At 51.9% G+C, this 26,535-nt stretch overlaps 1 protein-coding gene across 1 annotated transcript in view; it reads right to left on the bottom strand.

The window, feature by feature from the left end:
- LOC137305261 (collagen alpha-1(V) chain-like) overlaps nucleotides 1-26,535 on the bottom strand; it is a 522,869-nt gene that overhangs the window by 264,751 nt on the left and 231,583 nt on the right. The window contains exons 8-11 of the mRNA XM_067974118.1: nucleotides 23,108-23,305; nucleotides 13,606-13,659; nucleotides 12,929-12,970; nucleotides 5,608-5,670 (exon numbers count right to left, since the gene is read on the bottom strand). Of these exons, the coding sequence (XP_067830219.1) occupies nucleotides 5,608-5,670; nucleotides 12,929-12,970; nucleotides 13,606-13,659; nucleotides 23,108-23,305 (357 nt within the window). The remainder of the gene's footprint in view (nucleotides 1-5,607; nucleotides 5,671-12,928; nucleotides 12,971-13,605; nucleotides 13,660-23,107; nucleotides 23,306-26,535) is intronic.

Raw genomic sequence — 26,535 nt, 5'->3', positions numbered from 1 at the left:
ACTCCTTATACACTGCACTCCCTGTAACTCCTTACACTGCACTCCCTGTAACTCCTTACACACTGCACTCCCTGTAACTCCTTATACACTGCACTCCCTGTAACTCCTTACACACTGCACTCCCTGTAACTCCTTATACACTGCACTCCCTGTAACTCCTTATACACTGCACTCCCTGTAACTCCTTATACACCGCACTCCCTGTAACTCCTTATACACTGCACTCCCTGTAACTCCTTATACACTGCACTCCCTGTAACTCCTTATACACCGCACTCCCTGTAACTCCTTATACACTGCACTCCCTGTAACTCCTTACACTGCACTCCCTGTAACTCCTTACACACTGCACTCCCTGTAACTCCTTATACACTGCACTCCCTGTAACTCCTTACACACTGCACTCCCTGTAACTCCTTATACACTGCACTCCCTGTAACTCCTTATGCACTGCACTCCCTGTAACTCCTTATACACCGCACTCCCTGTAACTCCTTATGCACTGCACTCCCTGTAACTCCTTATACACCGCACTCCCTGTAACTCCTTATACACCGCACTCCCTGTAACTCCTTATACACTGCACTCCCTGTAACTCCATATACACTGCACTCCCTGTAACTCCTTATACACTGCACTCCCTGTAACTCCTTATACACTGCACTCCCTGTAACTCCTTACACTGCACTCCCTGTAACTCCTTACACACTGCACTCCCTGTAACTCCTTATACACTGCACTCCCTGTAACTCCTTACACACTGCACTCCCTGTAACTCCTTATACACTGCACTCCCTGTAACTCCTTATACACTGCACTCCCTGTAACTCCTTATACACCGCACTCCCTGTAACTCCTTATACACTGCACTCCCTGTAACTCCTTACACACTGCACTCCCTGTAACTCCTTATACACTGCACTCCCTGTAACTCCTTATACACTGCACTCCCTGTAACTCCTTATACACTGCACTCCCTGTAACTCCTTATACACTGCACTCCCTGTAACTCCTTATACACTGCACTCCCTGTAACTCCTTATACACTGCACTCCCTGTAACTCCTTATACACTGCACTCCCTGTAACTCCTTATACACTGCACTCCCTGTAACTCCTTACACACTGCACTCCCTGTAACTCCTTATACACCGCACTCCCTGTAACTCCTTATACACCGCACTCCCTGTAACTCCTTATACACTGCACTCCCTGTAACTCCTTACACACTGCACTCCCTGTAACTCCTTACACACTGCACTCCCTGTAACTCCTTACACACTGCACTCCCTGTAACTCCTTATACACTGCACTCCCTGTAACTCCTTATACACCGCACTCCCTGTAAATCCTTATACACCGCACTCCCTGTAACTCCTTATACACTGCACTCCCTGTAACTCCTTATACACCGCACTCCCTGTAACTTCTTATACACCGCACTCCCTGTAACTCCTTATACACCGCACTCCCTGTAACTCCTTATACACCGCACTCCCTGTAACTCCTTATACACTGCACTCCCTGTAACTCCTTATACACTGCACTCCCTGTAACTCCTTACACACTGCACTCCCTGTAACTCCTTATACACCGCACTCCCTGTAACTCCTTATACACCGCACTCCCTGTAACTCCTTATACACTGCACTCCCTGTAACTCCTTATACACCGCACTCCCTGTAACTCCTTATACACTACACTCCCTGTAACTCCTTATACACTACACTCCCTGTAACTCCTTATACACCGCACTCCCTGTAACTCCTTATACACTGCACTCCCTGTAACTCCTTATACACTGCACTCCCTGTAACTCCTTGTGCACTGCACTCCCTGTAACTCCTTATACACTTCACTCCCTGTAACTCCTTATCCACCGCACTCCCTGTAACTCCTTATACACTGCACTCCCTGTAACTCCTTGTACACTGCACTCCCTGTAACTCCTTATACACTGCACTCCCTGTAACTCCTTGTACACTGCACTCCCTGTAACTCCTTGTACACTGCACTCCCTGTAACTCCTTATACACTGCACTCCCTGTAACTCCTTATACACCGCACTCCCTGTAACTCCTTATACACTACACTCCCTGTAACTCCTTATACACCGCACTCCCTGTAACTCCTTGTACACTGCACTCCCTGTAACTCCTTGTACACTGCACTCCCTGTAACTCCTTATACACTGCACTCCCTGTAACTCCTTATACACTGCACTCCCTGTAACTCCTTATACACTGCACTCCCTGTAACTCCTTATACACTGCACTCCCTGTAACTCCTTATACACCGCACTCCCTGTAACTCCTTATACACCGCACTCCCTGTAACTCCTTATACACTGCACTCCCTGTAACTCCTTATACACTGCACTCCCTGTAACTCCTTATACACTGCACTCCCTGTAACTCCTTATACACTGCACTCCCTGTAACTCCTTATACACTGCACTCCCTGTAACTCCTTACACACTGCACTCCCTGTAACTCCTTATACACTGCACTCCCTGTAACTCCTTATACACTGCACTCCCTGTAACTCCTTATACACTGCACTCCCTGTAACTCCTTATACACTGCACTCCCTGTAACTCCTTACACACCGCACTCCCTGTAACTCCTTACACACCGCACTCCCTGTAACTCCTTATACACTGCACTCCCTGTAACTCCTTATACACTGCACTCCCTGTAACTCCTTATACACCGCACTCCCTGTAACTCCTTATACACTGCACTCCCTGTAACTCCTTATACACTGCACTCCCTGTAACTCCTTATACTCTGCACTCCCTGTAACTCCTTATACACCGCACTCCCTGTAACTCCTTATACACTGCACTCCCTGTAACTCCTTATACACTGCACTCCCTGTAACTCCTTATACACTGCACTCCCTGTAACTCCTTATACTCTGCACTCCCTGTAACTCCTTATACACCGCACTCCCTGTAACTCCTTATACACTGCACTCCCTGTAACTCCTTATACACTGCACTCCCTGTAACTCCTTATACACTGCACTCCCTGTAACTCCTTATACACCGCACTCCCTGTAACTCCTTATACACTGCACTCCCTGTAACTCCTTATACACTGCACTCCCTGTAACTCCTTATACTCTGCACTCCCTGTAACTCCTTATACACTGCACTCCCTGTAACTCCTTATACACTTCACTCCCTGTAACTCCTTACACACCGCACTCCCTGTAACTCCTTACACACCGCACTCCCTGTAACTCCTTATACACTGCACTCCCTGTAACTCCTTATACACTGCACTCCCTGTAACTCCTTATACACTGCACTCCCTGTAACTCCTTACACACTGCACTCCCTGTAACTCCTTATACACCGCACTCCCTGTAACTCCTTACACACCGCACTCCCTGTAACTCCTTACACACTGCACTCCCTGTAACTCCTTATACACCGCACTCCCTGTAACTCCTTACACACCGCACTCCCTGTAACTCCTTACACACTGCACTCCCTGTAACTCCTTATACACTGCACTCCCTGTAACTCCTTATACACTGCACTCCCTGTAACTCCTTATACACTGCACTCCCTGTAACTCCTTATACACCGCACTCCCTCTAACTCCTTATACACTGCACTCCCTGTAACTCCTTATACACTGCACTCCCTGTAACTCCTTATACACTGCACTCCCTGTAACTCCTTATACACTGCACTCCCTGTAACTCCTTACACACTGCACTCCCTGTAACTCCTTATACACTGCACTCCCTGTAACTCCTTACACACTGCACTCCCTGTAACTCCTTACACACTGCACTCCTTGTGACTCCTTACACACTGCGCTCCTTGTGACTCCTTACACACTGCACTCCTTGAGACTCCTTACACACTGCACTCCTAGTGACTCCTTACACACTGCGCTCCTTGTGACTCCTTACACACTGCGCTCCTTGTGACTCCTTACACACTGCACTCCTTGAGACTCCTTACACACTGCACTCCTTGTGACTCCTTACACACTGCGCTGCTTGTGACTCCTTACACACTGCGCTCCTTGTGACTCCTTACTCACTGCACTCCTTGAGACTCCTTACACACTGCACTCCTTGTGACTCCTTACACACTGCGCTCCTTGTGACTCCTTACACACTGCACTCCTTGAGACTCCTTACACACTGCACTCCTTGTGACTCCTTACACACTGCACTCCTTGTGACTCCTTGCACACTGCACTCCTTGTGACTCCTTACACACTGCACTCCTTGTGACTCCTTACACACTGCACTCCTTGTGACTCCTTACACATTGCACTGTGACTCCTTACACACTGCACTGTGACTCCTTACACACTGCACTCCTTGTAACTCCTTACACACTGCACTGTAACTCCTTACACACTGCACTCCTTGTAACTCCTTACACACTACACTGTGACTCCTTACACACTGCACTCCTTGTGACTCCTTACACACTGCACTGTAACTCCTTACACACTGCGCTCCTTGTGACTCCTTACACACTGCACTGTAACTCCTTACACACTGCACTCCTTGTGACTCCTTACACACTGCACTGTAACTCCTTACACACTGCGCTCCTTGTGACTCCTTACACACTGCACTCCTTGTGACTCCTTACACACTGCACCCCTTGTGACTCCTTACACACTGCACTGTAACTCCTTACACACTGCACTCCTTGTGACTCCTTACACACTGCGCTCCTTGTGACTCCTTACACACTGCACTGTGACTCCTTACACACTGCACTGTGACTCCTTACACACTGCACTCCTTGTGACTCCTTACACACTGCACTGTGACTCCTTACACACTGCACTGTGACTCCTTACACACTGCACTCCTTGTGACTCCTTACACACTGCACTGTGACTCCTTACACACTGTACTCCTTGTGACTCCTTGCACACTGCGCTCCTTGTGACTCCTTACACACTGCACTGTGACTCCTTACACACTGCGCTCCTTCTGACTCCTTACACACTGCACTGTGCCTCCTTACACACTGCATTGTGACTCCTTACACACTGCGCTCCTTGTGACTCCTTACACACTGCAGTCCCTGTGACTCCTTCCCTGCGACCCATGGCCTGATCCTCAATTGCACGCTCTCAGGAGACACGGCGCACGGTCCTCGTGCGTTGATACAAACCTTTCAAGCTGGGCTCGGTTGAAGGACTTCCTGGAGCCCGGAACCGGTGACCGGATGGGAGCGGGAATTCCTGGCCCGGGTGAAAGTGAGCTCACGCTGTATTTTCCTAACGCCGATTGCGGTTCGGGTCCAGTTCTGAGCTGATCAGGTGTTTGAATGGCAGCTGCTGAGAGGCCCGACCGGGGGCCCCATTAATCATTCAAAATGGCCGCCCTGCGCCTACATGGAATTCCTGTGTTGCAAGCCAAATAAAGCTCCGGACAGCCCTTACACGCTCGTAAAGCCGCGATTTTAACCCGAAAGGCCCCGTTGGCTCCGATGCAGAGTAAGACCGAGCGGGCGTGTGAAATGGACGCTCGGCCCGAGCTGGTCAGGTTAAAACCGGGGTCTTAAAACTCTGGAGGTTGGTAGCGTTTTAAGAAATTCTCTGTAGAATTGACTCACCCTTTCTCCGGAATCTCCAGTCGGACCAGGGGGGCCCTGAGGACCTGGGGGGCCAGACGGACCCTGCCAACAACACCAAAACCAAAGTCAAAACTACTACAACGCAGGCTTAAGGACTTCTCAGCACATTAACCAAGAATGTTAATCTTCATCATTACATTCGACTCAGCACAGTCTGGCCGTGAAAGTTGGGGAGCGGGGAGGAGTAGAAAGGAGAAACAGGTCAGAGAAAGAGGGGAGAGGGACTAGCAAAAGGGGTGGGGGTGAGGGGAGAGACAGAGAGAGAGGGAAAGATAGGTTAAAGTCGAGAGCGGAGAGTGCAAGAGAGAGTGTGAAGAGTGAGAGAGGGAGAGAGAGAGAAAGAGAGGAGTGCAGGAGGGAAAGCAAAGAGTGCAAGAGAAGAGAGAGAGAGAGAAAAGAAAAGGTGGAAACAAAGAGAGAGAAAATGGTACGAGGAGGAGAGAAGGGGAGTAAAGGAGAGACGGGAAAGAAAGAAGGGGGTACCGAGGGAACGAAAGAGAAGGGGGAGAGAGAGACAGAAAGGGGTAGAGAGCGAGGGAGAAAGAGAGAGAAAAGATAGAGGGAGAGTAATAGGCTGGAATAGACAGAGAGAGGGTGAGAAAGCACAGGAAAGAAAGGGGCCAATGACGAGCTGCTTTTGCAAGGTTTGCCGAGGGAGCCATGCCCAGCCTGCCCCCAGGCCGCTGCGTATTGCCCCCTGACTCTTGTCCCCCGCGCCCTGCATTCTGCCCCCTGCCCCCTGCCTTCTGCCCCCACACCTTACCACCTGTGGTCTGTCACCTGCCCTCTGCCCCCTGACACTGCACCCTGCCCCGTGTTCTACTCCCGACCCCTGCCCTCTGCCCCCTGACACTGTGCCCAGCCCCATGATCTGCCCCCGACCCCTGCCCTCTGCCCCCTGACACTGTGCCCAGCCCCATGATCTGCCCCCGACCCCTGCCCTCTGCCCCCTGACACTGCACCCTGCCCCGTGTTCTACTCCCGACCCCTGCCCTCTGCCCCCTGACACTGCACCCTGCCCCGTGTTCTACTCCCGACCCCTGACCTCTGCCCCCTGCCACCGTGCCTTGCAGTGTTGTCTGTAAGACAGTGCAGCTATAAGAGGCCCTGTGCAGATGAAACCACAACATTTCTACGGCCTTGTCCTTGTGTATTTCACCTTGTTATTTCCCTCCACTCTACAGTCCCAACCATTCCCTCTACTCTACAATCCTAACCATTCCCTCTGCCCGACAATCCCAACCATTCCCTCTACCCTATAATCCCAACCATTCCCTCTACTCTACAATCCCAACCATTCCCTATGCCCTACAATCCCAACCATTCCCACTACCCTATAATCCCAACCATTCCCTCTGCCCTACAATCCCAACCATTCCCTCTACTCTACAAACTCACCCATTCCCTCCACTCTACAATCTCACCCATTCCCTCTACTCTACAATCCCAACCATTCCCTCTACTCGACAATCCCAACCATTCCCTCTACTCTACAATCCCAACCATTCCCTCTGCCCTACAATCCCAACCATTCCGTCTACCCTACAATCCCAACCATTCCCTCTACTCTACAATGCCAACCATTCCCTCTACTCTACAATCCCAACCATTCCCTCTACTCTACAATCCCAACCATTCCCGCTGCCCTACAATCCCAACCATTCCCACTACCCTATAATCCCAACCATTCCCTCTGCCCTACAATCACAACCATTCCCTCCACTCTACAATCCCAACCATTCCCTCTGCCCGACAGTCCCAACCATTCCCTCTACCCTATATTCCCAACCATTCCCTCTACTCTACAATCCCAACCATTCCCACTACCCTATAATCCCAACCATTCCCTCTGCCCTACAATCCCAACCATTCCCTCCACTCTACAATCTCACCCATTCCCTCTACTCTGCAATCCCAACCATTCCCTCTACTCTACAATCCCAACCATTCCCTCTAATCTACAATCCCAACCATTCCCTCTACTCTACAATCTCACCCATTCCCTCTACTCGACAATCCCAACCATTCCCTCTACTCTACAATGCCAACCATTCCCTCTACTCTACAATCCCAACCATTCCCTCTACTCGACAATCCCAACCATTCCCTCTACTCTACAATCCCAACCATTCCCTCTGCCCTACAATCCCAACCATTCCCTCTACCCTACAATCCCAACCATTCCCTCTACTCAACAATGCCAACCATTCCCTCTACTCTACAATCCCAACCATTCCCTCTACCCTACAATCCCAACCATTCCCTCTACTCTACAATCCCAACCATTCCCTCTACTCTACAATCCCAACCATTCCCTCTGCCCTACAATCCCAACCATTCCCACTACCCTATAATCCCAACCATTCCCTCTGCCCTACAATCCCAACCATTCCCTCTACCCTATATTCCCAACCATTCCCTATACTCTACAATCCCAACCATTCCAACTACCCTATAATCCCAACCATTCCCTCTGCCCTACAATCCCAACCATTCCCTCTACTCTGCAATCCCAACGATTCCCTCTACTCTACAATCCCAACCATTCCCTCTAATCTACAATCCCAACCATTCCCTCTACTCTACAATCCCAACCATTCCCTCTACTCTACAATCCCAACCATTCCCTCTACTCCACAATCTCACCCATTCTGTCTACTCTACAATCTCACCCATTCCCACTACTCCACAATCTCACCCATTCCCTCCACTCTACAATCCCAACCATTCCCACTGCCCTATAATCCCAACCATTCCCTCTGCTCGACAATCCCAACCATTCCCTCTACTCTACAATCCCAACCATTCCCTCTACTCCACAATCCCACCCATTCCCGCTACTCTACAATCCCAACCATTCCCTCTACTCCACAATCCCACCCATTCCTCACTACTTTGAGATCAAGGCTGATGTCTTCATTTCTTCCTTTCCCAGACTAAGGAACTGACTCTGAGCCCAGCTGGCAAAGGGAAATCCTTTCACTTGGACTCGGGCAGAATTAATTCCAGGCCACAAAGAGTAGGCACCGTTTTTTTTTGAGAGTTGGAGGGTTCACTCGTCTTCAAATTAATTTCAAATACCATCTTTTTTTTTGAAGAGCAGCAAAATATCAAAATGTCACGCACGGACACACATTTGGGTGGATTATTCAAGGGCAAGTTGTCATTATTCAATAAAACACAGCCACTAATTCACCCATTCCCACTACTCCACAATCTCACCCATTCCCTCTACTCTACAATCCCAACCATTCCCTCTACTCTACAATCCCAACCATTCCCTCTGTCCTACAATCCCAACCATTCCCTCTACCCTATAATCCCAACCATTCCCTCCACTCTACAGTCCCAACCATTCCCACTACCCTATAATCCCAACCATTCCCTCTGCCCTACAATCCCAACCATTCCCTCCACTCTACAATCTCACCCATTCCCTCTACTCTACAATCCCAACCATTCCCTCTTCTCTACAATCCCAACCATTCCCTCTGCCCTACAATCCCAACCATTCCCTCTACCCTATAATCCCAACCATTCCCGCTACTCTACATTCCCAACCATTCCCACTACCCGATAATCCAAAACATTCCCTCTGCCCTGCAATCCCAACCATTCCCTCCACTCTACAATCCCAACAATTCCCTCTGCCCGACAGTCCCAACTATTCCCTCTACCCTATAATCCCAACCATTCCCTCTACTCTACAATCCCAACCATTCCGACTACTCTATAATCCCAACCATTCCCTCTGCCCTACAATCCCAACCATTCCCTCTACTCTACAATCTCACCCATTCCCTCCACTCTACAATCTCACCCATTCCCTCTACTGTACAATCCCAACCATTCCCTCTACTCTACAATCTCACCCATTCCCTCCACTCTACAATCTCACCCATTCCCTCTACTCTACAATCTCACCCATTCCCTCTACTCTACAATCCCAACCATTCCCTCTACTCTACAATCCCAACCATTCCCTCTGCCCTACAATCCCAACCATTCCCTCTACCCTATAATCCCAACCATTCCCTCTACTCTACATTCCCAACCATTCCCACTACCCTATAATCCAAACCATTCCCTCTGCCCTACAATCACAACCATTCCCTCCACTCTACAATCCCAACAATTCCCTCTGCCCGACAGTCCCAACCATTCCCTCTACCCTATAATCCCAACCATTCCCTCTACTCTACATTCCCAACCATTCCCACTACCCTATAATCCAAACCATTCCCTCTGCCCTACAATCCCAACCATTCCCTCCACTCTATAATCCCAACCATTCCCTCTGCCCTACAATCCCAACCATTCCCTCTACTCTACAATCCCAACCATTCCCTCTACTCTACGATCTCACCCATTTCCTCCACTCTACAATCTCACCCATTCGCTCTACTCTACAATCCCAACCATTCCCTCTACTCTACAATCCCAACCATTCCCGCTACTCTACAATCCCAACCATTCCCTCTACTCTACAATCCCAACCATTCCCTCTACTCCACAATCTCACCCATTCCGTCTACTCTACAATCCCAACCATTCCCTCTACTCTACAATCTCACCCATTCCCTCTACTCTACAATCTCACCCATTCCCTCTACTCTACAATCCCAACCATTCCCTCTACTCTACAATCCCAACCATTCCCTCCGCTCTACAATCCCAACCATTCCCTCTACTCCACAATCTCACCCATTCCGTCTACTCTACAATCCCAACCATTCCCTCCACTCTACAATCCCAACAATTCCCTCTGCCCGACAGTCCCAACCATTCCCTCTACCCTATAATCCCAACCATTCCCTCTACTCTACATTCCCAACCATTCCCACTACCCTATAATCCAAACCATTCCCTCTGCCCTACAATCCCAACCATTCCCTCTACTCTACAATCTCACCCATTTCCTCCACTCTACAATCTCACCCATTCACTCTACTCTACAATCCCAACCATTCCCTCTACTCTACAATCCCAACCATTCCCTCTACTCTACAATCCCAACCATTCCCTCTACTCTACAATCCCAACCATTCCCGCTACTCTACAATCCCAACCATTCCCTCTACTCTACAATCCCAACCATTCCCTCTGCTCTGCAATCCCAACCATTCCCTCTACTCCACAATCTCACCCATTCCGTCTACTCTACAATCCCAACCATTCCCACTACTCTACAATACCACCCATTTCCTCCACTCTACAATCTCACCCATTCACTCTACTCTACAATCCCAACCATTCCCTCTACTCTACAATCCCAACCATTCCCTCTACTCTACAATTCCAACCATTCCCTCCGCTCTACAATCCCAACCATTCCCTCTACTCTACAATCCCAACCATTCCCTCTACCCTACAATCCCAACCATTCCCTCTACTCTACAATCCCAACCATTCCCTCTACCCTACAATCCCACCCATTCCCTCTACTCTACAATCCCAACCATTCCCTCTACTCTACAATCCCAACCATTCCCTCTACTCTACAATCCCAACCATTCCCTCTACTCTACAATCTCACCCATTCCCTCTACTCTACAATCTCACCCATTCCCTCTACTCTACAATCCCAACCATTCCCTCTACTCTACAATCCCAACCATTCCCTCTACTCTACAATCCCAACCATTCCCTCTACTCTACAATCCCAACCATTCCCTCTACTCTACAATCCCAACCATTCCCTCTACTCTACAATCCCAACCATTCCCTCTACTCTACAATCCCAACCATTCCCGCTACTCTACAATCCCAACCATTCCCTCTACTCTACAATCCCACCCATTTCCTCCACTCTACAATCTCACCCATTCACTCTACTCTACAATCCCAACCATTCCCTCTACTCTACAATCCCAACCATTCCCTCTACTCTACAATCCCAACCATTCCCTCTACTCTACAATCCCAACCATTCCCTCTACTCTACAATCCCAACCATTCCCTCTACTCTACAATCCCAACCATTCCCTCTACTCTACAATTCCAACCATTCCCTCCGCTCTACAATCCCAACCATTCCCTCTACTCACCAACCCAACCATTCCCTCTACCCTACAATCCCAACCATTCCCTCTACTCTACAATCCCAACCATTCCCTCTACCCTACAATCCCACCCATTCCCTCTACTCTACAATCCCAACCATTCCCTCTACTCTACAATCCCAACCATTCCCTCTACTCTACAATCCCAACCATTCCCTCTACTCTACAATCCCAACCATTCCCTCTACTCTACAATCCCAACCATTCCCTCTACCCTACAATCCCAACCATTCCCTCTACTCTACAATCCCAACCATTCCCTCTACTCTACAATCCCAACCATTCCCTCTACTCTACAATCCCAACCATTCCCTCTACTCTGAAATCCCAACCATTCCCTCTACTGCACAATCTCACCCATTCTGTCTACTCTACAATCTCACCCATTCCCTCTACTCTACAATCCCAACCATTCCCCCTACTCTACAATCCCAACCATTCCCTCTACTCTACAATCACAACCATTCCCTCTACTCTACAATCTCACCCATTCCCTCTACTCTGAAATCCCAACCATTCCCTCTACTGCACAATCTCACCCATTCTGTCTACTCTACAATCTCACCCATTCCCTCTACTCTACAATCCCAACCATTCCCCCTACTCTACAATCTCACCCATTCCCTCTACTCTACAATCCCAACCATTCCCCCTACTCTACAATCCCAACCATTCCCCCTACTCTACAATCCCAACCATTCCCTCTACTCTACAATCTCACCCATTCCCTCTACTCGACAATCCCAACCATTTCCCCTACTCTACAATCCCAACCATTCCCTCTACTCTACAATCTCACCCATTCCCTCTACTCTACAATCCCAACCATTCCCTCTACTCCACAATCCCACCCATTCCTCACTACTTTGAGATCAAGGCTGATGTCTTCATTTCTTCCTTTCCCAGACTAAGGAACCGACTCTGAGCCCAGCTGGCAAAGGGAAATCCTTTCACTTGGACTCGGACAGAATTAATTCCAGGCCACAAAGAGTAGGCACCGTTTTTTTTTTGATAGTTGGAGGATTCACTCGTCTTCAAATTAATTTCAAATACCATCCTTTTTTTTGGAGAGCAGCAAAATATCAAAATGTCACGCACGGACACACATTTGGGTGGATTATTCAAGGGCAAGTTGTCATTATTCAATAAAACACAGCCACTAATTCATGGAACAGAACAAGTGATGAACAGACCAGATCCTGCATCCACTGCAGTCTACAACAGATTCCTCTACTTACTGAGGGGCCTTCTGGGCCAGGAGGACCTTCAACCAGCATCCCCTGTAAATACATAGAGACACCATCAGACACGGGAGAGGGGGAGAGGAGGGGGAGGGGGATGAGGGGGAGGGGCGATGAGGGGGAGGGGAGGAGGGAGGGGGAGGAGGGGGAGGGGGATGAAGAGGGAGTAGAGGGGCAAGGGAAGTAGGGGGAGAGGAAGGAAGGGGAGGAGAAGGAGGAGGCAGAGAGGGAGGAGAGGGGGAGGAGGGGGAAGAAGAGGAGGAGAGAGAGGAGGGGAGAGGTAGGAGGGGGAGAGGAGGGAGGAAGTGGGAGGAGAGGGAGGAAGGGAAGGACAGGGAGGAGAGGACGAGGGAGGAGGGGGAGGAGATGGAGGGGGAGGAGAGGAGCGGAAGGAGAAGGAGGATGGGAGGAGGAGAGGGAGGAAATGGTGGAGGAGAGGAAAGAAGGGGAGGAGATGGAGGAAGGGGAGGAGAGGGAGGAGGGAGGTGAGGAGAGGGAGGAGAGGAGGGTAGTGGAGGGGGTCACTGAGTGGGGGAGGGGAGGAGGGAGGGGGAGGGGTTCAGCGTGGGGGAGGGGAGGAGAGAGGGGCTTCCTCCGCCATTGGAGGCAAGCAGCCAGCCTCTCCCACACTGACGCAGTGGGGATGGAGGACAGTCCTGGGACCAGGTACTCACTGACTCGACGACTGCAGGCTCTCCTTTCTCTCCCTTCGGTCCACTCAAAGCCACCTGAAAGAACAAAACACTTTGTCACAAAAACATCAGGTTCCCATTTCAAAGGCCACAGCCTCGTGGAGGCTGAAAGGTCAGAAGGTGTCTGAACATTGACCAACGCGACACAGACTGCGGGCTCCTGCCCCACGGGGCCAGGTCCTTTCTGGGGAAATGGCCATATCCTGAAGGTGTCAAATTCAAATGCATGTCTCGACTGGCAATTGCAGAGGGCTGAGATTGGAAAGGGCTGGCAGTGGCATTGGAACAAGGCTGATAATCGCAGAGCTGGCACTGAACGGGACTGGCACTGAATGGGACTGGCATTGATCAGGACTGGCACTGAATGGGACTGGCACTGAACGGGACTGGCACTGAACGGGACTGGCACTGAATGGGACTGGCATTGAATGGGACTGGCACTGAACGGGACTGGCACTGAACGGGACTGGCACTGAACGGGACTGGCACTGAACGGGACTGGCATTGAATGGGACTGGCACTGAACGGGACTGGCACTGAACGGGACTGGCACTGAACGGGACTGGCATTGATCAGGACTGGCACTGAACGGGACTGGCACTGACTGGGACTGGCACTGAACGGGACTGGCACTGAACGGGACTGGCATTGAACAGGACTGGCACTGAACGGGACCGGCACTGAACGGGACTGGCATTGATCAGGAGTGGCACTGAACGGGACTGGCACTGAATGGGACTGGCACTGATCGGGACTGGCATTGATCGGGACTGGCACTGAACGGGACTGGCACTGAACAGGACTGGCATTGATCGGGACTGGCATTGAATGGGACTGGCATTGAACGGGACTGGCAATGATCGGGACTGGCACTGAATAGGACTGGCACTGAACGGGACTGGCACTGAATGGGACTGGCACTGAATGGGACTGGCATTGAATGGGACTGGCACTGAACGGGACTGGCATTGATCAGGACTGGCACTGAATGTGACTGGCACTGAATGGGACTGGCATTGAACGGGACTGGCACTGATCGGGACTGACATTGAATGGGACTGGCATTGAACGGGACTGGCACTGATCGGGACTGGCATTGATCGGGACTGGCACTGAACGGGACTGGCACTGAACAGGACTGGCATTGATCAGGACTGGCACTGAATGGGACTGGCACTGAATGGGAGTGGCACTGAACGGGACTGGCATTGATCAGGACTGGCATTGATCAGGACTGGCACTGAACGGGACTGGCACTGAATGGGACTGGCATTGATCGGGACTGGCACTGAACGGGACTGGCATTGATCAGGACTGGCACTGAACGGGACTGGCATTGATCAGGACTGGCACTGAACGGGACTGGCATTGATCGGGACTGGCACTGAATGGGACTGGCATTGATCGGGACTGGCACTGAATGGGACTGGCGATGAACGGGACTGGCATTGAATGGGACTGGCACTGAACAGGACTGGCATTGAATGGGACTGGCGATGAACGGGACTGGCATTGATCAGGACTGGCACTGAATGGGACTGGCGATGAACGGGACTGGCATTAATCGGGACTGGCATTGAATGGGACTGGCACTGATTGGGACTGACGATGAACGGGACTGGCACTGAATGGGACTGGCATTGAATGGGAATGGCATTGAATGGGACTGGCATTGAATGGGAATGGCATTGAATGGGACTGGCACTGAATGGGACTGGCACTGATTGGGACTGGCATTGAACGGGAATGGCATTGAATAGGACTGGCACTTAACAGGACTGGCACTGAACGGGACTGGCACTGAACGGGACTGGCACTGAATGGGACTGGCATTTATCAGGACTGGCACTGACTGGGACTGGCACTGAATGAGAATGGCACTGAACGGGACTGGCACTGAACAGGACTGGCACTGAATGGGACTGGCATTGATCAGGACTGGCACTGACTGGGACTGGCACTGAATGAGAATGGCACTGAACGGGACTGGCACTGAACAGGACTGGCATTGATCAGGACTGGCACTGACTGGGACTGGCACTGAATGAGAATGGCACTGAACGGGACTGGCACTGAACGGGACTGGCACTGAATGAGAATGGCACTGACTGGGACTGGCACTGAATGGGACAGACACTGAATGGGACTGGCATTGATCAGGACTGGCACTGAATGGGACTGGCATTGATCAGGACTGGCACTGAATGGGACTGGCACTGAATGGGACTGGCACTGATCGGGACTGGCATTGATCAGGACTGGCACTGAATAGGACTGGCACTGAATAGGACTGGCATTGATCGGGACTGGCACTGAACGGGACTGGCACTGAATGGGACTGGCACTGAATAGGACTGGCACTGAATAGGACTGGCACTGAATAGGACTGGCATTGATCGGGACTGGCACTGAACGGGACTGGCACTGAATGGGACTGGCACTGAACGGGACTGGCACTGAATGGGACTGGCATTGATCGGGACTGGCACTGAATTGGACTGGCATTTATCGGGACTGGCATTGATCGGGACTGGCATTGAATGGGACTGGCATTGAATAGGACTGGCACTGAATAGGACTGGCATTGATCGGGACTGGCACTGAACGGGACTGGCACTGAATGGGACTGGCATTGATCGGGACTGGCACTGAACGGGACTGGCATTGATCAGGACTGGCACTGAACGGGACTGGCATTGATCAGGACTGGCACTGAACGGGACTGGCATTGATCGGGACTGGCACTGAATGGGACTGGCATTGATCGGGACTGGCACTGAATGGGACTGGCGATGAACGGGACTGGCATTGAATGGGACTGGCACTGAACAGGACTGGCATTGAATGGGACTGGCGATGAACGGGACTGGCATTGATCAGGACTGGCACTGAATGGGACTGGCGATGAACGGGACTGGCATTGAATGGGACTGGCACTGATTGGGACTGGCGATGAACGGGACTGGCACTGAATGGGACTGGCATTGAATGGGAATGGCATTGAATGGGACTGGCATTTAATGGGAATGGCATTGAATGGGACTGGCACTGAATGGGACTGGCACTGATTGGGACTGGCATTGAACGGGAATGGCATTGAATAGGACTGGCACTTAACAGGACTGGCACTGAACGGGACTGGCACTGAACAGGACTGGCACTGAATGGGACTGGCATTGATCAGGACTGGCACTGACTGGGACTGGCACTGAATGAGAATGGCACTGAACGGGACTGGCACTGAAGAGGACTGGCACTGAATGGGACTGGCATTGATCAGGACTGGCACTGACTGGGACTGGCACTGAACGGGACTGGCATTGAATGGGACTGGCACTGATTGGGACTGGCGATGAACGGGACTGGCACTGAATGGGACTGTCATTGAATGGGAATGGCATTGAATGGGACTGGCATTGAATGGGAATGGCATTGAATGGGACTGGCACTGAATGGGACTGGCACTGATTGGGACTGGCATTGAACGGGAATGGCATTGAATAGGACTGGCACTTAACAGGACTGGCACTGAACGGGACTGGCACTGAACGGGACTGGCACTGAACAGGACTGGCACTGAATGGGACTGGCATTGATCAGGACTGGCACTGACTGGGACTGGCACTGAATGAGAATGGCACTGAACGGGACTGGCACTGAACAGGACTGGCACTGAATGGGACTGGCATTGATCAGGACTGGCACTGACTGGGACTGGCACTGAATGAGAATGGCACTGAACGGGACTGGCACTGAACAGGACTGGCACTGAATGGGACTGGCATTGATCAGGACTGGCACTGACTGGGACTGGCACTGAATGAGAATGGCACTGAACGGGACTGGCACTGAACAGGACTGGCACTGAACGGGACTGGCACTGAATGAGAATGGCACTGACTGGGACTGGCACTGAATGGGACTGACACTGAATGGGACTGGCATTGATCAGGACTGGCACTGAATGGGACTGGCATTGATCAGGACTGGCACTGAATGGGACTGGCACTGAATGGGACTGGCACTGAATGGGACTGGCACTGATCGGGACTGGCATTGATCAGGACTGGCACTGAATAGGACTGGCACTGAATAGGACTGGCATTGATCGGGACTGGCACTGAACGGGACTGGCACTGAATGGGACTGGCACTGAACGGGACTGGCACTGAATGGGACTGGCACTGAATTGGACTGGCATTGAATGGGACTGGCATTGATCGGGACTGGCATTGATCGGGACTGGCATTGAATGGGACTGGCATTGAATAGGACTGGCACTGAATAGGACTGGCATTGATCGGGACTGGCACTGAACGGGACTGGCACTGAATGGGACTGGCATTGATCGGGACTGGCACTGAATTGGACTGGCATTGAATGGGACTGGCATTGATCGGGACTGGCATTGATCGGGACTGGCATTGAATGGGACTGGCATTGAATGGGACTGGCATTGATCGGGACTGGCATTGAATGGGACTGGCATTGAACGGGACTGGCACTGAACGGGACTGGCACTGATTGGGACTGGCATTGAATGGGACTGGCACTGATCGGGACTGGCACTGAACGGGACTGGCATTAATCGGGACTGGCACTGAACGGGACTGGCACTGAATGGGACTGGCATTGAACGGGACTGGCATTGATCATGACTGGCACTGATCAGGACTGGCACTGAACGGGACTGGCATTGAATGGGACTGGCACTGAACGGGACTGGCATTGAATGGGACTGGCACTGAACGGGACTGTCATTGAATGGGACTGGCATTGAATGGGACTGGCACTGAATGGGACTGACATTGATCGGGACTGGCACAGAACGGGACTGGCACTGAACGGGACTGGCAATGATCACGACTGGCACTGAACGGGACTGACATTGAATGGGACTGACATTGAATGGGACTGGCATTGAATGGGACTGGCATTGAATGGGACTGGCATTGATCAGGACTGGCACTGAATGGGACTGGCATTGAATGGGACTGGCACTGAATGGGACTGGCACTGAATGGGACTGGCATTGAATGGGACTGGCATTGATCGTGACTGGCACTGATCGGGACTGGCATTGAATGGGACTGGCACTGAACGGGACTGGCACTGAACGGGACTGGCATTGAACGGGACTGGCACTGAACGGGACTGGCACTGAACGGGACTGGCACTGAATGACCCTTGTTGTATTCTCTTTGATGTTGTTTTGGGGGAATTTATTTCTCTTGTATTCTGTCACTCTTCAGTAACTGACCTGACCCACAAACAATGTCTGACCCCCACCCACCCCTGCAGACACCGTCAGCGCGTTGTTGGCTGGATATTGCTGACTTTCTACAGTCGCCAACAGGCGAACCAAATCCCAGGCATTGTAAGTGGCATCATCGTGGGTGATGGCAACTTCACTGGGAAATGACATCGGTGAGGAAATGATGTAATTGGGAATGGAGTGACGTCACTAAATGTCAGATGACATCAACGAACAAGAAAATGACATCAGCCAAACTGAGCGTCTAACAGGAAGTGACATCGTACATAATAGGAAATTACATCATTAACAGCAGGCTCGCTGCGCTGAACCGATGACATCACTTGGATTGACAGTCAATATTAGAAAGTGCACGGTGACGTCACTGAATGGGAGATGACATCACACAGAGCGACACACAGCATCAGAAAGCTGAGCATTACATCAGCAAAGAGGCGACCACACCAGACAGGAAATTACATCACAGATTAACAGGAAGTGTACGACGGCATGGCCAAGCAGAAGACGACGTCACCGAAGCAGGAGGTGACATCACCGAAGCAGGAGCTGACACAACGCAGGTTGTAAGGAAGGGAATAGGCATTAATATCACAGAGAGGCTGCAGGCGATAGAGTCATGGACTAAACTGGAAATAGCATCAGAGACATTTACAAAAAAAATAAGATCACCACATTGCATTGGAGGAGCACAGGTGGACACCGTGAGGGAGGAGACACAGGTGGACACCATGAGGGAGGAGGAGACACAGGTGGACACCATGAGGGAGGAGACACAGGTGGACACCATGAGGGAGGAGACAGGTGGACACCGTGAGGGAGGAGACAGGTGGACACCATGAGGGAGGAGGAGACACAGGTGGACACTGTGAGGGAGGAGGAGACACAGGTGGACACCATAAGGGAGGAGACACAGGTGGACACCATGAGGGAGGAGGTGACACAGGTGGACAACATGAGGGAGGAGGAGACAGGTGGACACCATGAGGGAGGAGGAGACACAGGTGCACCATGAGGGAGGAGACACAGGTGCACCATGAGGGAGGAGACACAGGTGGACACCATGAGGGAGGAGACACAGGTGGACACCATGAGGGAGGAGACACAGGTGGACACCATGAGGGAGGAGACACAGGTGGACACCATGAGGGAGGAGGAGACACAGGTGGACACCATGAGGGAGGAGACACAGGTGGACAACATGAGGGAGGAGGTGACACAGGTGGACAACATGAGGGAGGAGACACAGGTGGACACCATGAGGGAGGAGGAGACACAGGTGGACACCATGAGGGAGGAGGAGACACAGGTGGACACCGTGAGGGAGGAGACACAGGTGGACACCATGAGGGAGGAGGAGACACAGGTGGACACCGTGAGGGAGGAGACACAGGTGGACACCATGAGGGAGGAGGAGACACAGGTGGACACCATGAGGGAGGAGGAGACACAGGTGGACACCGTGAGGGAGGAGGAGACACAGGTGGACACCGTGAGGGAGGAGGAGACACAGGTGGACACTGTGAGGGAGGAGGAGACACAGGTGGACACCGTGAGGGAGGAGGAGACACAGGTGGACACCGTGAGGGAGGAGGAGACACAGGTGGACACCGTGAGGGAGGAGGAGACACAGGTGGACACCGTGAGGGAGGAGGAGACACAGGTGGACACCATGAGGGAGGAGGAGACACAGGTGGACACCATGAGGGAGGAGGAGACACAGGTGGACACCATGAGGGAGGAGACACAGGTGGACACCATGAGGGAGGAGACACAGGTGGACACCATGAGGGAGGAGACACAGGTGGACACCGTGAGGGAGGAGGAGACACAGGTGGACACCATGAGGGAGGAGACACAGGTGGACACCATGAGGGAGGAGACACAGGTGGACACCGTGAGGGAGGAGGAGACACAGGTGGACACCGTGAGGGAGGAGGAGACACAGGTGGACACCGTGAGGGAGGAGACACAGGTGGACACCATGAGGGAGGAGACACAGGTGGACACCATGAGGGAGGAGGAGACACAGGTGGACACCGTGAGGGAGGAGACGACACAGGTGGACACCGTGAGGGAGGAGACACAGGTGGACACCGTGAGGGAGGAGACACAGGTGGACACCATGAGGGAGGAGGAGACACAGGTGGACACCATGAGGGAGGAGGAGACACAGGTGGACACCATGAGGGAGGAGACACAGGTGGACACCATGAGGGAGGAGGAGACACAGGTGGACACCGTGAGGGAGGAGGAGACACAGGTGGACACCGTGAGGGAGGAGACACAGGTGGACACCATGAGGGAGGAGGAGACACAGGTGGACACCATGAGGGAGGAGGAGACACAGGTGGACACCGTGAGGGAGGAGACACAGGTGGACACCATGAGGGAGGAGACACAGGTGGACACCGTGAGGGAGGAGGAGACACAGGTGGACACCGTGAGGGAGGAGACACAGGTGGACACCATGAGGGAGGAGGAGACACAGGTGGACACCATGAGGGAGGAGACACAGGTGGACACCGTGAGGGAGGAGACACAGGTGGACACCGTGAGGGAGGAGGAGACACAGGTGGACACCGTGAGGGAGGAGACACAGGTGGACACCATGAGGGAGGAGGAGACACAGGTGGACAACATGAGGGAGGAGACACAGGTGGACACCATGAGGGAGGAGACAGGTGGACACCATGAGGGAGGAGACAGGTGGACACCATGAGGGAGGAGGTGACACAGGTGGACACTGTGAGGGAGGAGGAGACACAGGTGGACACCATAAGGGAGGAGACACAGCTGGACACCATAAGGGAGGAGACACAGGTGGACACCATGAGGGAGGAGGAGACACAGGTGGACACCATGAGGGAGGAGACACAGGTGGACAACATGAGGGAGGAGGAGACAGGTGGACACCATGAGGGAGGAGGAGACACAGGTGGACACCATAAGGGAGGAGACACAGGTGGACAACATGAGGGAGGAGGAGACAGGTGGACACCATGAGGGAGGAGGAGACACAGGTGCACCATGAGGGAGGAGACACAGGTGGACACCATGAGGGAGGAGGAGACACAGGTGGACACCATGAGGGAGGAGACACAGGTGGACAACATGAGGGAGGAGGTGACACAGGTGGACAACATGAGGGAGGAGACACAGGTGGACACCATGAGGGAGGAGGTGACACAGGTGGACAACATGAGGGAGGAGACAGGTGGACACCGTGAGGGAGGAGACAGGTGGACACCGTGAGGGAGGAGACGACACAGGTGGACACCATGAGGGAGGTGACACAGGTGGACACCGTGAGGGAGGAGACACAGGTGGACACCGTGAGGGAGGAGGAGACACAGGTGGACACCATGAGGGAGGAGGAGACACAGGTGGACACCGTGAGGGAGGAGGAGACACAGGTGGACACCATGAGGGAGGAGACGACACAGGTGGACACCATGAGGGAGGAGACACAGGTGGACACCGTGAGGGAGGAGGAGACACAGGTGGACACCATGAGGGAGGAGACACAGGTGGACACCGTGAGGGAGGAGACACAGGTGGACACCATGAGGGAGGAGACACAGGTGGACACCATGAGGGAGGAGACACAGGTGGACACCGTGAGGGAGGAGACACAGGTGGACACCATGAGGGAGGAGACGACACAGGTGGACACCATGAGGGAGGAGACACAGGTGGACACCGTGAGGGAGGAGGTGACACAGGTGGACACCATGAGGGAGGAGACACAGGTGGACACCGTGAGGGAGGAGACACAGGTGGACACCGTGAGGGAGGAGACACAGGTGGACACCATGAGGGAGGAGACACAGGTGGACACCGTGAGGGAGGAGACACAGGTGGACACCATGAGGGAGGAGACACAGGTGGACACCGTGAGGGAGGAGACACAGGTGGACACCATGAGGGAGGAGACGACACAGGTGGACACCATGAGGGAGGAGACACAGGTGGACACCGTGAGGGCGGAGTCACAGGTGGACCCCATGAGGGAGGAGACACAGCTGGACCAAAGCGAACAAAAGGGGCTTCGGAGACAGGTGTAAAGACCAGGAGACAACGATGGAACGAGGACAGCATTGGAGCGGATGCAGCCAATGGGACAATGATACACAAATAACGGGAAGGGACAGGGTCTCAGTAAAACATCGAGAGGTGAGGGGGCTTCGTTCAGGGACCCTGGTCACTTACTCCTTCCGTGTACACCTCGGTCTCAACGGGAAGTCCCGGACCAATCTCCGTGGGCGGGGGCTCCTCATAATAGTCCTTATAAACGTAGTCGTAATCATAACTGGGGTCACCCGGGCTAATGTCTTCTCCTGTAAACTGCTTCTCCGCCAGCCCCAGATCTCCTTTGGACGGATGAATGGTGGGCTCCACCTCCTCTTGCTGGTGGGGAGCAGTGAAAGAGAAGCAAGACCAGCTATTAGATTAGTGAAGCAATCTGCATCGGGCCTTGGGCCCAGAGCGAGATGATCATGGCTCGGTATCTTCTGGCCAAAACCCAGGTCCTACCTAACGCAGGGCTGCCACTCCCCTGGGTCCTCACCAAAGACAAAACATGCATGAAGGTCACCTCCAACGCTCTTCAGGCATCTGGGGTGTTGCCGGACAAGCTAGCCTGCCTCTTAAAACTCAACTCGGTCCATAACACACCGAGGGGGTTTGCCAAAGAAATACTTTGCCATGATCATGCTGCCAATCACCTACCGCCTGGCACGGGGGGGGGGGTGAGTCACGTGCCCTGCCCTCAGCATCCTTCCCCTGCCCTATACTCGACCACAGGGCCGGGACTGAGTCACCTTTACTTACTCCTTTGCTCATGGTCTGCTCGTCCCTATAGAACTGTGGGAGAAATTGGCACCGTTAAATTGGAGAGAATGAAAAGCTACATCTCACAGAAGGTCTCCCACTTTGGGAAGCTGCCAGTGCCTCTGGCTCCTGTTCCAGCAACCAGCCTCGCACTTCCACTTTTATTCTTAAATGATTTTTTTTGTGTGTGTGTGAGTGTGTGTGTGTATTAATTTTGTGTTCATTCAAGTGAGAGGTGTTAGTGCTGGGGAATGGTACATTGTCCCATTCATATCCAGTGTCAGCGTCAAACGCTCCCAGGGCAGGTACAGCACGGGTTAGATACAGAGTAAAGCTCCCTCTACACTGTCCCATCAAACACCCCCAGGGCAGGTACAGCACAGGTTAGATACAGAGTAAAGCTCCCTCTACACTGTCCCATCAAACACTCCCAGGGCAGGTACAGCACGGGTTAGATACAGAGTAAAGCTCCCTCTCACCTGCCCTATACCATGGCTCAACTAGAATTTCAGAGGAGCGCCCCTTACTGACTTTTCTATTCCCCACACCTGCCACCTGTGGCCTCTCTGAGTAAAGTTGGTATAAGTATATATATATGTATGTAAGGGTGTAAATCTATATGGGCAATAATACACATATATATACATACACATATGCACACATATACACTTCTATACACATATACACTTCTGTACACATACATACTTCTGTACCTATATACACACATACTTATTTCTATACATATACACACATACTTATTTCTATACATATACACACATACATATTTCTATACATATACACACATACATATTTCTATACATATACACACATACTTATTTCTATACATATACACACATACATATTTCTATACATATACACACATACTTATTTCTATACATATACACACATACATATTTCTATACATATACACACATACTTATTTCTATACATATACACACATACTTATTTCTATACATATACACACATACATATTTCTATACATATACACACATACATATTTCTGTACACATATACACACATATACACCTCTATACACATACAGATCTATACACACACACACATATCGTTTTATACACACATACACACATATATACTTCTATACAAACATATACTTCTGCACACACACACATATTTACACATGTATGCACATAAGCACATACATTTATGCACATATACACCTATATACACACACATATATACATATACACCAATACACACACACATATATACATATACACCTATACACACACATATATATACATATACACCTATATACACACACATATATATTATATATACACACTTCCTCCTGACCCCATGCATGGAGGAAAGAACAGGCCTGAGTGTACCACCTCTCGGCCCATGGCAGACAAATCTCTGCACTGTACCCGTGAGTGCTCCCTGATCTCATATGCATCGTTGCTGGTTCTGAGAGCGAACTCTGAGCCCACTCTAACACCAGGGTGGGCTGGGCCACTCTGTCCCGGCACTTGCCCCGTCAGTGTTCGGCCCAGGGCAGGCAGGGCTAAAGGAACCATCTCCCATTGGTCGTGGGTTGCACAAAGATCGGCCCCACTCCTCCCCAATCCTCGCCCTAACCCCATCCGCCTCTCCTGTCACTGTTACGTTCTCTTCAACCAGCTGGCACCTCTGCTAACTCGCCCGCCAAACCTTGCCAGCCCTTCCTGTAATCTTGTAACCGATTTTTGGGACCCCCCACTGCCAACACCACACTGTAAACTGCCCCGGGCTGTTCACTGACGCAAAAAGCATGATATAAATGCAAGTTTTGTGGTCGAATAGTTTGAGGTCAGAGTTCAAAATCCCAGTCTCCATACGAGTGCCACTCCAGGCCTGAGGCAGTGAAAGGTTGGTTGGACTGGCACTCTCCAGTTAGCGGGGTCTCCGTCGGCCTGTGGTACAAATGATGCCAACTCAGGTAACGGGTGGGTTGAGCGAATGCACCCCTCCCCCCTTCAGTATAAGGACCAGTTGGCGTGTTTGGGTATTTTGGGTGCAGCCAGTGAGCTGATGAGAGGGCGGGTCGTGCGACGGGCACTCGGGCATCTCTGCGCTTGGCACCTTCGGGACTGATCCTGCAGTGACTCTCAGTTCAGGCGAAGGAAGCAAAAAGTAATGAAACACAGACCAACGTGGCCATTAGCCGTTCGATCGCTCCAGAGATGGACACACATGCGCTACTGCCGTTCAGTGACCCTTGGTCTCTCGGGATGGGGAGGGCAGGGGGGCGCGGGGAATACCTCTACGAGGCGCATTGGCATTTTTGGTTCCCGTGCAATTTCCTTCCCTCCCCTGGATCGCTAGGGCATCGGTGACCTGGCTGGGACCCCCTTCGCCCAAATGACCAATCTCCACACGTGTGCCTTTAGACACCTGAGGAAAGTGGAGTCGAGGTCGAAGATCAGCCATGATCTGATTGAATGGTGGAGCAGGCTCGAGGGGCCGAATGGCCTACTCCTGCTCCTATTTCTTATGTTGACAGCCAGGTCCATCTTATCCTCACTTGGTGTGTAACGGTCAGGAGAAGGGACCCTGGGGTCAATTTTTTCTTTCGTCCCTTCCCTAACCCAGCGGTACTGAGGCCAAATGTGCCACCCCTAACCGAGATCGTCTGATCCTGAATAGACCAGGGGTCAAAGCCTGGGGTCTTCCTGCCCTTTACGGCTCGGAGACAAAAGCTGCCCCACTCAGCCATCAGGGCCAGTGGTCCACACTGGCAATTAGACCAAAGAGACAGGGGCCATTGGCAGGCAGTCAGTGAGGGG

Source organism: Heptranchias perlo, chromosome 39 (genome assembly GCF_035084215.1).
Source record: "Heptranchias perlo isolate sHepPer1 chromosome 39, sHepPer1.hap1, whole genome shotgun sequence".
NCBI lineage: Eukaryota > Metazoa > Chordata > Chondrichthyes > Hexanchiformes > Hexanchidae > Heptranchias > Heptranchias perlo.
This window is presented reverse-complemented; position numbering and strand designations above follow the sequence as displayed.